The sequence below is a fragment of the Euwallacea fornicatus genome, chromosome 10 (assembly GCF_040115645.1).
Source record: "Euwallacea fornicatus isolate EFF26 chromosome 10, ASM4011564v1, whole genome shotgun sequence".
Classification (NCBI taxonomy): Eukaryota; Metazoa; Arthropoda; class Insecta; order Coleoptera; family Curculionidae; genus Euwallacea; species Euwallacea fornicatus.
The window spans coordinates 3,123,972-3,139,069 of NC_089550.1; the positions used below are offsets into that span (position 1 = coordinate 3,123,972).

Sequence of the window (15,098 nt, forward strand, 5' to 3'; positions counted from 1 at the left end):
GTTCAGTTCTAAAAGCAGGAGACTCACTTGAAACTCCCAATTTCGAAATATTTAAAGGCCTTTGTAACTCAGGTTCAGCTGCAGCATGCGAGCCATTTCGTGCCCACCAGACAGTACACATTTCAGTTTGCATAAACTGTATTGCTTTATGTTCGGAAGGGCCATTTCGCTCGGACCGGGATTTAAGGAAAGACCAGGCCATAATTTCTGAACGTTGGTCCCCGTTAAATTCAAACGTCCAAACAAAGAGAAAGATAAATGAAACGGACTAAATTACCACTTGTCCTGCAGACGGAAATTAGTTTGGGTAGGCAAAAGTCAAACCGCGGACCTGAATCACTGTAACATCGTCATTGATTTATCACTTTTTAAGAACATTCGTCTGTTGTTTCTTAATTAAATATCAATTTGGTCGCTTTCAACGTAACTCATGATACTGAGACTAGTTAAGTTTACGGGCGATGTGGCGTGCACGCAAACGCGTTTGTGTATTCATGCGAGGCGACAATTTCGTGACAATCATACGGAAACAATGCAGGAGAGGTACCATCATGAAACTGTAATTTATCCAGTCACACGAGTAACTGTTTAAACTTTAATTAGTGAGAGGAATGTAACCTATCAGCTGTAATTCAAACTAGAAATTGGAAGGTGACATGCCAAATGGAACTTGATTGATTTATTGAGGAGCCACCCACCTTTGTGAGACTCCGGAGGGCAGACGATTTAGGAACTTTTGTAATTTTTGTAACAAAATTATGAGTTCCACTTAAATGTGTTCCATGGAATTAATAGATGAAATTCCGTGTAAACTCCTCGATCTGTTACTGCTCGTTGCGAGTAAAATTCATATTTGGATCCATGAGCAATTTGCAAAGGCTCAGAAGAACTGGAACGACACTAACCATTCCAGGAAATTTGACTACGTGTGAAGAAGGAAACCGCCCATTGGACACGTGACTCAGTCCTTACATGGAGCTATACAAGGTGTCGTTGAACATTGTGCCAAAAATTCAACCACGTATTGTAGGTTCCAAGATACAACGGAAACTTCATACAAACATTTGTCGAAAGTCGCTTCGTTTTTAATGTACACGATGTAAAAGGTTGGACCCAGACGCTGGTTTTTTATTTATGTTTTCGAAGCGTTTCGAGAGAAATTACTGAAATTTTATACTTTATTATAACTTTTTCTGCTCTTTGTGAGTCTCTATAAAGGAATTGCCACATTTTTCCGGGTGCGGGTAATGCGGGGGGTGGAAATGAAAAGTACCTTAACTTTTTTGTAATTAACTTTCTAAGATCTGTTTATTACTTGCCCCCTTGTTAAGAATCGAAATCTCCCAGATTTTTCGACAAAATTGAGATTTAAGCAGTCCGTGGTTGCCGTGTTTTATTAAATAAGCATCAGATGTAAAATCCTGTTTTAGTCATTTTGTTTAACAATAATTGTAATTAAACACTGTTCCAGTGACAACAAAAAACCACCAGACTTCATTAATAGATACTGTCATATCCAGAAATGTCAAAAATATTTTTTTGTTTCATTTCAAGTCCAACTGAATTTTAAATCTGATATTTATTTAGTAAATAATTTATATACATTTATTTCATTTAAAATTATTTTTATGTAGATATAATTTAATAAAACATGGTATCCACCGGTCCCGACTTTTAACAAATGCACTTTTTTTTTGTAAAAATTTTCAAGTTTAACATTTTTCTAATAAAATTCTCAATAAAGTTAAGTTCAAAAAAGTTTAGGTACTTTTTGAGCGTCGCCCTAATGTATTACCCGCCACTGAAAAAATGTGCAAATTTCTTCGCTAAGGCTCAAAAGGAAACAAAATGTTATAATAAAGCACGATATTTCATTAATTAATCGCGAATCGTTTCGAAACTATTAATAAAAACCATCCTCAGGAACCGACCTTTCGCACCTAATACATCGAAAACGAAGCGCCTTTCGATATATGTTTATATGAAGTTTTTATCATATATTGGAACCTAGAATGTAGTAGAATTTATGGCATTATGTTTAAAGACACCTTGTATAAAGAAATTCTATGACCCGAAAAATATGAATCTTCAACCGCGAAGAACTGATGGGAACTGAATATTTGCTCTTGGAAACTACGACTGCGAGATCTGCACTGGCAACTCTCCAGCTATTCCTGAGATATATAGTTTTAACTGATGTAGAACATCCGTGTTTAAGGATAAGATTCGCACCAAGTCATTACTTTTATTTGATTCAATCACATCAGCACGACAAAGAAACCAGAAAATGGAGGTCGCGACAAAGGAATGAATCTCATTAGTTTACAAATTATTGGTATTCTTGTACTGAAAGTATTGTATTTGCAGCGAGAATCATTTTATTTATCAATGTCCTCGTTTTGTGCAATCATCAGTGTTTAAGAGATATAATGAGATCCGAAAACAGAAACTGAGATAAAAATGCAGATCAAGTGGTTGGACAAAGTACGATTTGTCATCTTTAAACAAACACGATTTATAGAGTAGTTCATCATGTATGAGTCACGCCGTATTTAGTGGAGAGGACACAGAACCTAAACAGCCTACGATGCTGACAATACGTCAGAACAACAATGACGCTTGCGAAACAATAGATTTAACGTTATCCTCGTCTAGTTTGGATAAAAATTAAATGTTATTGTCCGCCGCGACCGATTTTAATTGCAGATCAGGAACGAAATGGGTATAAAAGCGAGAGTCTTTGTAAAAAGTTAAATTTAATTCTCTAAAAAATCGATTTTCATTTTATCAGAAAACAGTCCATTTGCCACAAAAATTAATCAACGAATGCTCCCGCAAATAAAATCTAGATTTACCGAATTTGAGGCCAGTTTATCGAGTGTGGTTTTGCCAATTCTTATCGAAAAGCTATTGAATTCCTTGTCCAAATGCCTATAATCCTAGCTTTAAGGTTGTAAAACAAGCTTATCTAAATTTTAACACCGATAATGGAGTGAACTTAAATATGGTGATATAACACTTTCCCGGATTTTCTTGTGTGACCTTATTTTCATCCAAAAAGTGATCGCGTAACAGCAGTTGAAAAATCATGGAAATATGGCGCATTCACGGATTTTGCATCAATTCAATACTGCAGTACTTGACCCTTGAAGTGACTGGCTATTTTTTGTCTCATAAGTCGATCTGACAAGAATCCAGCTTCCGTCCAGTATCCGATTTTTTGCGCCTTTTCAGAATATGTGTCTTCGTAGATTTTTTTCGAAATTATCAATTTTTTGGAATATTTCCGAAATCACCAATTTTTTCATGTTTTTTCGAAAATCGAGACTTCCCCGATACCTCTTTCTAGCAATACGCCTTGTCGCTTTAAATCAGCGCCACAACAAAATACAAACCCTGCGTCGCTGTTCCCCGAATGTGCCCAATATGTACACCCCATTTCGTTTGTCCTGCAAAGCCCTTAGCTATTACTTTACATTTGCAATTTAACGCCCTGTAATTGACCATGGCAACCTCGACTTCCAAGAAAAGGAACAGCGGAAACCGCCACTAAGGCACTTTAGGCAATGGGGCCCATTTCGTTATTTGTCAATGCCATTTTTATACCGTCGTTTCCTTATTTCTGACAAGTCCCTGACGGAGGTCAGACATATCAATTCGTCCCCAAGAGGCACCTTTGTAAACCTTCGGCCTTTGCATGAAAGCTCTTCTCGCGTGTGTTGCCTCACACAAAGACGCATTTCTCCATAATAAAGATACAAGAGCGTGTTTCTGGGGCCCCCTCAGACTCACGTTTCTCTTATCGAGCTACAAGCGGTGGCATGTCCAGTTTTGCCTTGAACGACACAAAGTGGTGAGTTTTTGCGGGTAATTGCATGTGTAGGGGCGAGCACAGGGGCTTAAACAGGGGCATATTTCAGTCCCATATCTCGGCCAGACTTTCCGCAAATTTGGCTTATTTCCCAGAGTCACGCACGTGCCGGAGGATATAAATGGTTACAAATTGAAACCGACCTAATGAATTGTGTATTTCTGGGAAGAAAACAAAATACCCGGAGGCCGATAAGGCTAAAATCGAAATTTGATGAAACGGATTTCTACATGGATGTGTGCATACGTGGAAAAAATGCTCGGCTTATCATTGGTTCAAGTCGATTTTTGAAAAAATCCAGCTGTCGCACGTGATTTCGACCAATAAAATTCCGCCAATTCCTATTGACGAATATTCAACTGCCGGTTAGTTCGGTGTGCAGAAAAAATGGGAAATATCGATGTTTTAAATCATTGTGCGAACGATGAAATTTCAGGTTACGCATACATGGTGACGTAAAACACCGACAAATCACACGTCATGCGATGCTATTGTATTGCTGTGATTGGCAAAGCCAGTCGTTAAAGCAATTACTTTTCAAACAAATTCATCAAATTTCTAACAAAAAATTCCACAGTAAACCAGTCGTTATTAGCAACCGTATTCCGTCCAAAGAGCCATTCAGTGACATCTTAATTAAGGCGAAACTGTAAATAAGCCAGGAGGAAAATAATGCAAACGATTCAAAAGAAGGTATTTTCCATCCTGCCGAGAGTTCGAGAGAAATTAATTTCGTGCTATTAAATCGCACCGGCGAGATTTTAACAATATACTGGAGAGAAACAATGAAAAATGCCGTACAATTATTGGAATGTCTGAGATTTGTCATTTGCAGGCTTCATCGACGAACTGGAAGAAGGCGGGATATCGCTGTTGAGAAGTTCTTTTTCCATTGTTTTTCACCTCAGGGGAACAGGGACGAACTCAGGACGTGAACGTTTCCAATATATATGTGCATCTGGGGAACTATTTCTTAATATTTCAAAGCAATATTTAGAACCGATAAAATTAACGACAACGTGACTCCCATTAGTGACTCTAGTGCCACCATTGATTCGCACATCGATAGTACTGCCACGAGCAAAACCAACAGCACCTTGGAGAGTAACACTGCCCCCACTAACTATATCTTCAGCAACAGCTCCAACAAGCCAAATTTGACAATATGGACACAATGAACAGCATCAACAACTGCATCAGTAACTTCAACATCAACGGGGACACCAACAAGAAAAGGTTGTGATCTAATTTCCTCCAGAGAGGAATTCAACTTTTTTCTCGTAAGCAACTTTAGCGAGTGCTTTCCTGCAAAGCTCTCTAAGTTTTTGTCTAAGAGTTATGGGAATTGAGTTTCTCAGAGGCTGGAAAGTGGTTTCTCTGTTCTCCAAATTTTTGAGTTCAAATTTTTTGTAATCCCCGGCAGCGAGATTTTTGCGCATTAAATCTCTGAAACGATAAGTAGAAAAGGCAAAGGAATTTGTAGAAAGTCATGTACGAAAGTGAGACAGAAATTCGGGAAACAATGTCGGGAAAAAAGTAAACTTTATGTGTTTATCAAACAAAATTCCATATATTTGTGCTTTGATATTCAGAAGAATGAAAATGTTGCAAAGGGCCGCTCTGGTACGAACTTCTGCCTGAAACCCAAGTGTTTAGCTTTGAATTTGAAAGGGTCAAATATCTGGAAAATTTTTTCTGCCGCCAGTGCTTTTTAGGGTATGAATTACCTGAGAGGTACCTGTATGAGATGAATGAGTTTATACTAGCAGGACTCAAGCGTTCCGAATAAAGCCTCATTTTCGTATAAGTAACAAACAAGGTTCTTTCAAATTAACTGTCTGAAGAGGTAAGAGGAGCGTCAACTCTAGCACCTAATGTCGTATAATACAAAACCTTTCTACACTGAGGCTTTATCAGAGATTCCAGCCCTGCAGGACCCCATAGAAATGAATAACCTGTCAAACGCAATGGAGCTTTTCATGTATTACCTTAATTTAGATAATCGGCGGTCCGCATGCTACCCGGGTCTAAATCAAAGCTCTTGATTAAAATCTCTAGGGCTTTCGAGAAACTCGTTTTTGTTTATTTGCACTATATTTCCGCGCTTTTTCGACATATCTAACGACATCTATTGCGAAAATAAATTAAGTCGTATAAATTCGGTTTATATCCGCTATAAATCCTAGGATTATAATTATGTGCTGGTGGTATAGAAAGAGATCAAGCAATATTACAACTCCTTGTCCAATGGGATATTTTTGTCCTTATTATCGCAAACAATTGTTTGCCTGGAATGCGGAACAACAAACACAGATCGTGGAAAACAAAACCGCTTTATCATTAAACATGCAACACAATAATCAGGGGAAACTGAATTTGTTGTAAACAGATATTAATAAATTTAATGAATACCGAATTAATGGCGAATCGAGGATTATTACCATAATGCACAATATGCCAAACTGTATGCCTCGTGGCTTAAATAAATCACCAATTTATACATTATTTGACACAATGTACTCGGGGATTTTGAGGCCGGATCGATACACTCGATAATTATGGCGCTTTTGTACACAATTCCCAGATCGTATAAATTCAGATTACTTACGATTTACATCCAAAGTAATCGTGCTGGATATGGGCTGCACCCATCTGCTGTTAGTTGCCTGGCACGTGTACACTGAATTCAACGTCCTTCTGTCTACTTTGTCCACATGTAATATATTACGCACTTTCGCCACATTATGACCATCATTCATTTCATCATCGTCCAAATTTTCGAAATCGGTGCTGATGGATTCCATGGAATCGTCGAGAAGTGCGTTTTCTAACCACCAAGTTACGCGAGGCAAGGGCCTACCTGAAAACCGAGGGAATTAATTATGAACAATACAAGAATTTCTTTCATCTCAATTTCACGCTTGAACTGAGAGTCAATTAGAGCTCTATGAAACAAGAGAGAAAAAAGAAAACTATTTCAAAATTACAGAAATCCTTCGAAAACAAATTTTTATCTTTGATTTTCGAATATTTTCGAGGTGTTTTCAACTTTCGAATCAATCCAAAGGAGGTTTCCTCACGATTTAAGGACGTTTGGGGGCATTCCTAGTTATTGAAATATATGTACATTTATCATATAACTCGCAATTATATTTACCATAACATTAAGTAACCAATTCTGCACGAAATCAGCAAATAAAACGCAGTCAAAGGGTTAAAAGGGTGCTTACGAATTTTCAGAAATGTCGTTGTGACAGTACTAGTTAGCAGAGCATCCCGACAGATGGAGCTTAAGTTCCGCTGACACTCGACAGCTGGAGCCAGCTAAATTGTTAATTATTTCCAGATAGAAATAATGCAGTCGCCATATGTCAAGAAATATTTTTCCTCTCAGTACAACGCTGATTGTTGCTAACTATTGTTGACAAAGCAAGATTCTAGCGAAACGAAGAAAGAAAGGCTTAAAATTGAATTTTTGTTTTGTTTTTCACTCTTGTGGTACAGTTCTGATCCTTCTAGTACGCCCTTGTGAAACTAACCACCTCAAGAGACTTAATTAGGGTTTAACATATGCACAGTTCAGTGACAAAGTGAGATTCTACAAAAATGTAGAAAATGTTTGAAACATTCCGGTTTTTTTTTGCGCAAATTCGTTATATTTAGTACAGTTACACATTAAGTTTATTTTAGGCAAAATCTATAAATTCCAAATATATGTACTTTATCTCATGAATAAAAAAAAAATCTTTTTCATCATCGAATTAACAAGTATCCTTTTACCTAAAACGCCAGTAAATCAAGATGAGCTTCAGGTAAAAGCTGGACCCTAAAATTCGATCCGTCAAGGTCTTAACTGGGTTAATTAAATGTTAATTAACCCCGGGATGGGAATGATTGATTTTCCGGTCCACCTCCGGACGGAAACTGCGGGGATGATTTTCATAAGGATGTGCTGACTTAGCAGACGCGAAACCGTTTGAAGATGGATGGTTTTCTGTTTTTTCCCATGCAAAACAACCCGACGGGTATACATATATAGATGTATGTGTATACATGTGTATATGTATATGCATATGTATATATATGTATATAAAAATAATTGGATTATGCATCGGACTGTTTGCTTACCTCCTGTTGCCTCGCAAGTGATGTTGACCGAGTTGCCTTCGTTGAACGGCCCCAATTTATAGTCCTTTATGTGATTGTCGCTTGGACCTTCGATTATTTTCAGCTTTTCCGTCGGTACTGGAAAGAGAAAAGAACAGATAAAAACTGGTGTATTACTGCACCAGCATGTAAACTAAGTCTTAATTCCTGACCATGAAGAATTGCCTAAACTTTCAGGGTTTAAATTCAAATAAATGATTGGGATTAGGATGAAACTTAATGGTTTCGTAAATTTCGGAATCGGTCGATCAGCCTATTCGCTTTTAATCTAAAGTGCCCAACCAAGAGAAACTCAAATATTAACATTTCACTGTAAGCACACGTGAGCAATTTCGTGCTTACGCCCTGCCATAGTTCACTGCATTGCGGCTATTAACAAGGTTATCCTCGCAAAATTGGTTTAACTGCGGCGAATAAAACTGTCCGAGCACGTAACTATCAATAAAACTGAGCCTAAAACCACTATAAGCCTTAATTCCGCCCTAATGAGCTTATTGGAACTGGTATAAGGGTATTAATTACCTCTGGCTTTTGCTCTTTCTATAAAGCCAATATTGGCATTTGAAAGCTGCCTCCGGGATACACAAGAAGTAACTGGAAAGTTTCCTGTTATTAAATTACCCCTTTGTTTCCCTAGACGCACGAAAAAGTGAGCATGTGCCTCTCGTCGGAGATAATAAGAAAGGTATTTGGGAAGATTAACGTTCCGAGGTCAGGAGCTCGGAAATCTCTTAAGATGGTATGCGAGAATTAGTTGGGGCGATATCAGGTGAATTTCATTTTCTTGCTTTAGCTAACTTAAAGGCAATCTACGGTAATTGATCCTGAATTTACGACCTGACCGCAAATCTCGAGTTTTAAGGCCTCGAACCCTGGATTTATTAGCCACATATAATGGATTTATTGACATAGTTCGTAAGTGTAAATTTAGTTTCTTGAGTATAATTTATGTTCACATACCGATGGATTTATCGCGTACATGAGCAGACATCTGAAATCGAATTTGTTTTAAAACTCCTGGCCTTCATCGCCTCAAATATTCAATTAATGAATCATGCCGTGTTTGGCAGAATCAGTGCAGGAGATAAAAAAGCTGCCGGTTGCTGGTTTGCCTCGATAGTTGCTCGAATATCGGAATATTTCGTTCAAACGTTAAATTGAGATATTGCTATATTTTTTTTTACTTTAAGTTCCGGTTGAGCTAAAACTTTCACAAAAGGCAAAGAGACAGTTCAGGTTTTCGGAAAATGGTCCCCCAAAGAAGAAACAAATTAAAGCCTCGAAATTTTCAGTTCAGGCATCGTTGAATGGAGTCTGTCAGTTGTCGTGTACCGCCCAGCTCTATCCTTCATAATTTCAAAATTCCAACTCAGTTTTTCTGTTAGTAACTTGAGGTAAAAGAAAATATCTCGAACCTTTGACAAAGCGTTTGTGGGCGGACGTTGAAGTCAATATTAGGACACTTTCAGGAACACTTTATAGTGAGCGAGGGGCAAAATCGAAAAAATATCTGAGCATATGTTGTACATGTTTTTGGTACTATAAATCAAACATATTTGATCAATACATACGCCTCTCTTGTCGGTAACATTGTAGTCCAACAGTCCAAACCTCCACTAAGTGGTCTGAAAGGGTTCGCTAAAACAATTCCAGCGGCGGGACTAATTTAAATTTAGTGGACGTGAGTTGAAAGTACGTTAGCATTTGTCCCATTTTTCACCGAGTAATCCTTAATTTATGCATTTGTCGTGTCCGGGAGGATTTAAAACATTTTATACCGCCAGTACAGCGTCGTTTCCGGAGATAAAAAGCGCTTTTGACACCGAAAGTTTCTGATTATGAATTTAAAACGTGCCGCCTGTGGTTCGTTGATAGGGATTTATGCTTTGCGCGCGGCCCAAAAATGAATCTAAATTTTTCCGACGAGATATTTACAAAACATTAACCAGTTTAAGGGAAAATAAACAGGGTAAATTTACCTCTTAAAACGTTCGCGTTGGTTGGATTCATTAATTACAAAAATCTAAAGTCCGCTCCGCGAGTAATTACCAATTTTCCGAAGTAATTTCCAGAATACTAATTACCCTTAAATTAATACTAATTATAATAAATTGGAGTTCGGGGCTACAGCGACATCCGAGGCTGAATTCAGGCTATTGAAACAAAACTCGCGATTTAAGTGCAATGAGGGATTTTATTACAAACCCTCTCAGGACTATCGCTGCACATCCCAATTTTAAACAATTATTTAATTACCAGTAATACCTATGCACAGCGATTGGAACCGCTGAGATTCAGCTCATATGGCTCATGTTCATTTAATTAAAAATCACCTAGTTCGAACGACACATAAAGCTATTTGTGGCCTTTTGAAGTTCCGGTTTAATTAGTTGATTTAAAGTAAATAAATACAAAGTTCAATAAATTTCTGTCGTTCGAAGCAAGCAAGCAATATATGGTTTTTGTCGTAATGGGAGTACTCATTACGGCAAGAATGCTTTAGTTTTTACAATGAAACTCATTAAATTATTTCCGGAGTCTATTTAATTGTTCCTCTTTTCCTCAGAGAAATAACAGAGAACAGGGAAGAAAGAACAGGCAAGCTTTTAAGATATTTTGAGAAAATCGGTGACGTACCCACGACGGGTTGTGCCGCCAAGATTCAAGAAAAACATCATTTATCTCATAATTGAAAATTTGTAAAAGCTCTGACAGCAAAGTACGCCACTGGATTCCTCACCCTGAAAGGAGCGTTTGAAAAGGGTGTAAAAAGGGCAAAGTGATTGATCGAGCGTGTGAACACATGACCGAAAACTGGGGTTATTGAGGTACTCTATCTCCGCATCAGCTTGGGTACTCAATGCAACAAGCAATAACATCTTTTATACAAAATCCAATCTAAACACCATGAATTTAAGTACCCATCTTCCACCCAGCTTTAATTGTCCTCCATAAATTCACGTCCTCATTTAAAGGGAATGTTAACTGAACCATGCAGGACATAAAGTGACATACTCGGATTCCACTATTGCCATACAGGGACTTGGCCAATGGCGTTTTTCTCTGTTACATCCCCGGATTTGCATATTATAATGAAGAAAGTCAGATATTTTTAGTATTTTCCTACTAGCTTATCTGGCGTTTTTACGAGCTCAGGGATGATAAAAATTGGCTGGTTTACTTTTACGATAGTAAATTTAATTGTTGTGTCTCCTAGCCTTGGCAAACTGGCTTTGAAAGTGTTGAAGTCCACTATACAGAAGTTTAGTCGAAAGCCGCTTCAGGCTAATGCAATAAATCTGGGAGTTATTAATCGTCCTGGCCATCATAGTACTTGGAGATAAATCAATTAGGGAGCTGTGCGGTTGACTGGAAAGTTCGGGTTTTCGTTTAAAGTTGCTAAATCGGATGATGTTTGTACATGCAAATAGTCCGTTTAATGCTTTAGTATGAGATAGAAACCAAATGGTTGATAGTAACTACAGGTTATACATTTACTTACTGATCACCGATAAGTTGACTTTAATATTCCTCGTAGGCGTCTGCTTGAAATCCACCCTGCAATAGTAAACGGCCTCATCGTCTTCCCTCACGGCACCGAGCCTCAAGATAGCCGGTTTATCCTTGGAGTGAAAGGAGGCCCTTGGCCCGAGAATTTTCTCATCCTTCCATGCCTTGGCCTCCCCAACTGCTTTATCCCTAGCGTCCAGTCTGTAACAGACACAGGAAAGAACACATAAAACTAGAGCATCCGCATAATGAAGCTGCCGCATTAATTAACTCTCATATTGTAGTCCTAAACAATAATCTAGGGGATAAAGGGGTTTTCACTTTCAGCGCTCATTGTAAATACAGCTTAACTGTCAGCCACGGGAAAAACATGATTGATAGTTGTCCCATAATTCATAATCCTCTTTCGGCCCTTTGGCTCGTTTCTTTTGGGGGAGACGCCCCTGGAAAAAGTCCTTAACCGGAACACATGGCGGACGACTGTTTTCTTCTTGCAGTTGTTTAAAGCGGTAGATTAGGGATTTTTTAGGGAGGCTTGAGCCATGAATACAGTCAATTAGGAGTGGTGTTTATATCGAGAAATACACCCTCATTCGGTCTAAATTAATTCAAAATACATTATCGTTGTGTATAAACAATAACTTAAATCCCTATATCGATTTCCTATTATCCTAAAAGGATCATGTACAGCGAACTCAAATAGCACATTATAGCAGGTAATATGAGTTAAAATCGCTGCTGATATGCATCTCTGGAGCTGTTTATGTTGCCTGTACTCTCCTGATCTTGATTGATTACTCCATTTGCAGTCGAAATAATATTTTCTCTTGGTTCCTAGGTCAGTGGCCATGAGAGCAAAAACGTTGTGCCGAGAGGGTGGGGGATGGGGATGAGGATAACAATGCAGGAAATCCACTTTCCATTTTTTTTATGTTTGAAAATGGTTCCAAATTGGAGAACTAAGGTACGCCACTGTGTTTTCCGTATACCGACAAGTCATAGAATTTATTTTAAAAATTCTATGAGTTTTGAAATGATATTAGAAAAATTAGTGTCGCTCCAAAGGAAATTGGAAAAGATGGCAAAAGATTCAAACCACAGGCAGTGTTCCTCTTATTCTTGAACTCGCTCTTTTTGGAGAATGTTGAAGAAATATTGAAGAAAAACGTTGACTTTCCTCTTCTTTTATTTACGAAAATTCGGATTAAGGTGAGCCATTCCTTTTCCCATACAGAAAAGTCGTAACTTTTTATTAAAAAAAAAAAAACTATCAGTTTTGCGCCGATATTGCAAAAATCAGCGACGAAGCAACTAGGGTTGGGAAAGGGGACAAACGTTAAAGGAGCAAAAATGAAAAAATTGCCGACTTTATTTTGTTGTTTTTCACAAGTTCTAGTAGCTCTGAAAATCGAGGCACGTCTCTGCCTTTCATATACAGAAAAATCCCACAGCATTTCATAAAAAATCAGGGTTGTGCCAAAACTACTATATTAGGTAATACGAGCTGAAATCGCTACTGATATGTATCTCCCGAGGATACACGCCATGATCGTGAGTAGGCGACTTGGCATCGAAATAATATTAATCTTGTCGGCATTAGGGATTCCTAGGTCAGTGAAATGGGCAGCAATAAAGCTAATTTGATATCTTAATTTTCCTGTGGAGTGCCCTAAAGTCGGAGGTCTATTGTTCCCCGGATAAAAGTTTCATGTCCTCAATTGGCCGGACACTTAAATGAAAACTCTGCGGAGAGAGAAGTTCAATTACGGGAGCCGGCTGAGTTTAAGATGGTAGTTTGTTGGAACGATTAGGGTGACACATACAGAGTGTTTCGGCAGAGGGGGAAAACTAAATGAAATTTTCAAGATGACGCCTTGTAGAGTTCGGAAAAGTTGTCGCAGAAAGATGGAGAAGATGCACTGCTCGTTTTGTACTTAATTTTGAGATGAATTAAGAGACGACAGGACCGTACCGTAAAGCAAATCATGTGAGCTCAATTTGAATTTACAAACTTCAAGAAATTTTTAGACAATCCAAATATAAGAAAACATAACTGACTATTTTTAAAGCTACTGAAATAGGAATTTAAGCTTCTCTGTGCTTATGGAATGTTTCTCATAAGCGTGTAATGACCGTTTAAAGCGCTTATAACAGAATGTATGGTATTGCAAGAACTGCACGAGTTCAGTAAATATGTACTCAAAAGCGAAATTTCACATGTGTTTTCTTCACTAATTCTGATCGAGAAACTTATGTCTTTGACTGTCACGAATTGCCGATTTTTAAGAATCAACAAGTCGATTATTTCAACTGGACCACCCTGTATTAATGGGTATTTTCGTAATGTCTTTAATGCTGAACAAAATCTACTTACGAGAATATCGGCACCCTCTTCTCCTTCGCCAAGGGGTCGCTTTTATTCTTCACCTCCTTGAACCAAATGACAATGTGAACTCTGTCATTATGTATAACAGGTTCCAAGTCGCAGGGCAGTTTCGCTACTTTGCCCAGAACCGCCTCGACCTCGTGGGTACTGGTCGCTGTAACAAAAACCCCACAATCAGCTTACGAAATACACAATTATTCCTTTTCGTTTCGCTGTTAGCTAAAAACAAATTGTGCCGCGAAAATATAGTAATTTCTCGTTAATATTCATTTGCGAACGTGACTTGGAAGCCGCGAAATGTTTTAAAAGGGAGACCCGCCTAAACCAATTTCCTTATTGTGACAACCATGACGGGAATGTAACTGAAAAAGTTTTCCTTTTCTCTCTAACAGGGGAATAATTTTCCGCTAAGTTTATGCAATAATTTCGAACTAATTCGCATTAGGGATGCAATTCAATTTGAGCGCGTTAACGACCTTAGAGTACGAGCTTTTTTGTTGGTACAGCTGTCCCAGATGGTCTGCTTCCCCATTTCAAAGTTTAATTAAATATTTTAATTAAATGAATGAGCGATAACCTAATAAATACCTTTTTCGCTGCGATAAAAAAAACCTCAAACAAACGAGGATTCTGTTGTGTGCTCAGAGCTCCACACAGAAACAGAGGTTTTAACGAATCGGACCCAATGAGAGAAAGGAGAAGGAAAAAGAACAAACAAAACCCTTGTGTTTACGTGTCTGCCGCACTGCATGTATAATTTCGATTCATTTAAAAATCCGCCACAACAAGCTGAAAATGTTCCCATATTTCACGTACACAGAGCCTGATTTTCTCAGTATTTGCTCGAAACTTATTTGCACAAACTTTATTCAGTGTGATCTTAAAATTAAAATATTCATGTTTCATGGTAATCCCAGTACAGGAGATTAATTTTGTTTAACCAGAGAGATCAATCAAAAGTGGTGTCAAGCAAGTTACTTGCTCAAAAACCGGTGCCAAACATATGTTATGCAGGCGCCACAGCCTGATTGATATTCTACGCACGTGTCAGTTAAGAGAGAATCACGTGAGCAGATGGCGCCGATCATGGTGCCAGCGGTGCCAATTGCTTGGAGCTCATGCCGTGAGCAGTGCCGACAAGGTTGTCCGCTTCCAAAAAACCGT

General features: G+C 38.2%; 1 protein-coding gene across 3 annotated transcripts in view; it reads right to left on the reverse strand.

The window, feature by feature from the left end:
- The window catches only part of side-VIII (sidestep VIII), a 142,617-nt gene that overhangs the window by 55,165 nt on the left and 72,354 nt on the right, over positions 1–15,098 (reverse strand). For all 3 annotated transcript variants that reach the window (XM_066286857.1, XM_066286856.1, XM_066286855.1), the window contains exons 2-5: positions 13,923–14,088; positions 11,541–11,749; positions 8,000–8,116; positions 6,480–6,731 (exon numbers count right to left, since the gene is read on the reverse strand). In XM_066286857.1, coding sequence (XP_066142954.1) covers positions 6,480–6,731; positions 8,000–8,116; positions 11,541–11,749; positions 13,923–14,088 — 744 coding nt within the window. The remainder of the gene's footprint in view (positions 1–6,479; positions 6,732–7,999; positions 8,117–11,540; positions 11,750–13,922; positions 14,089–15,098) is intronic.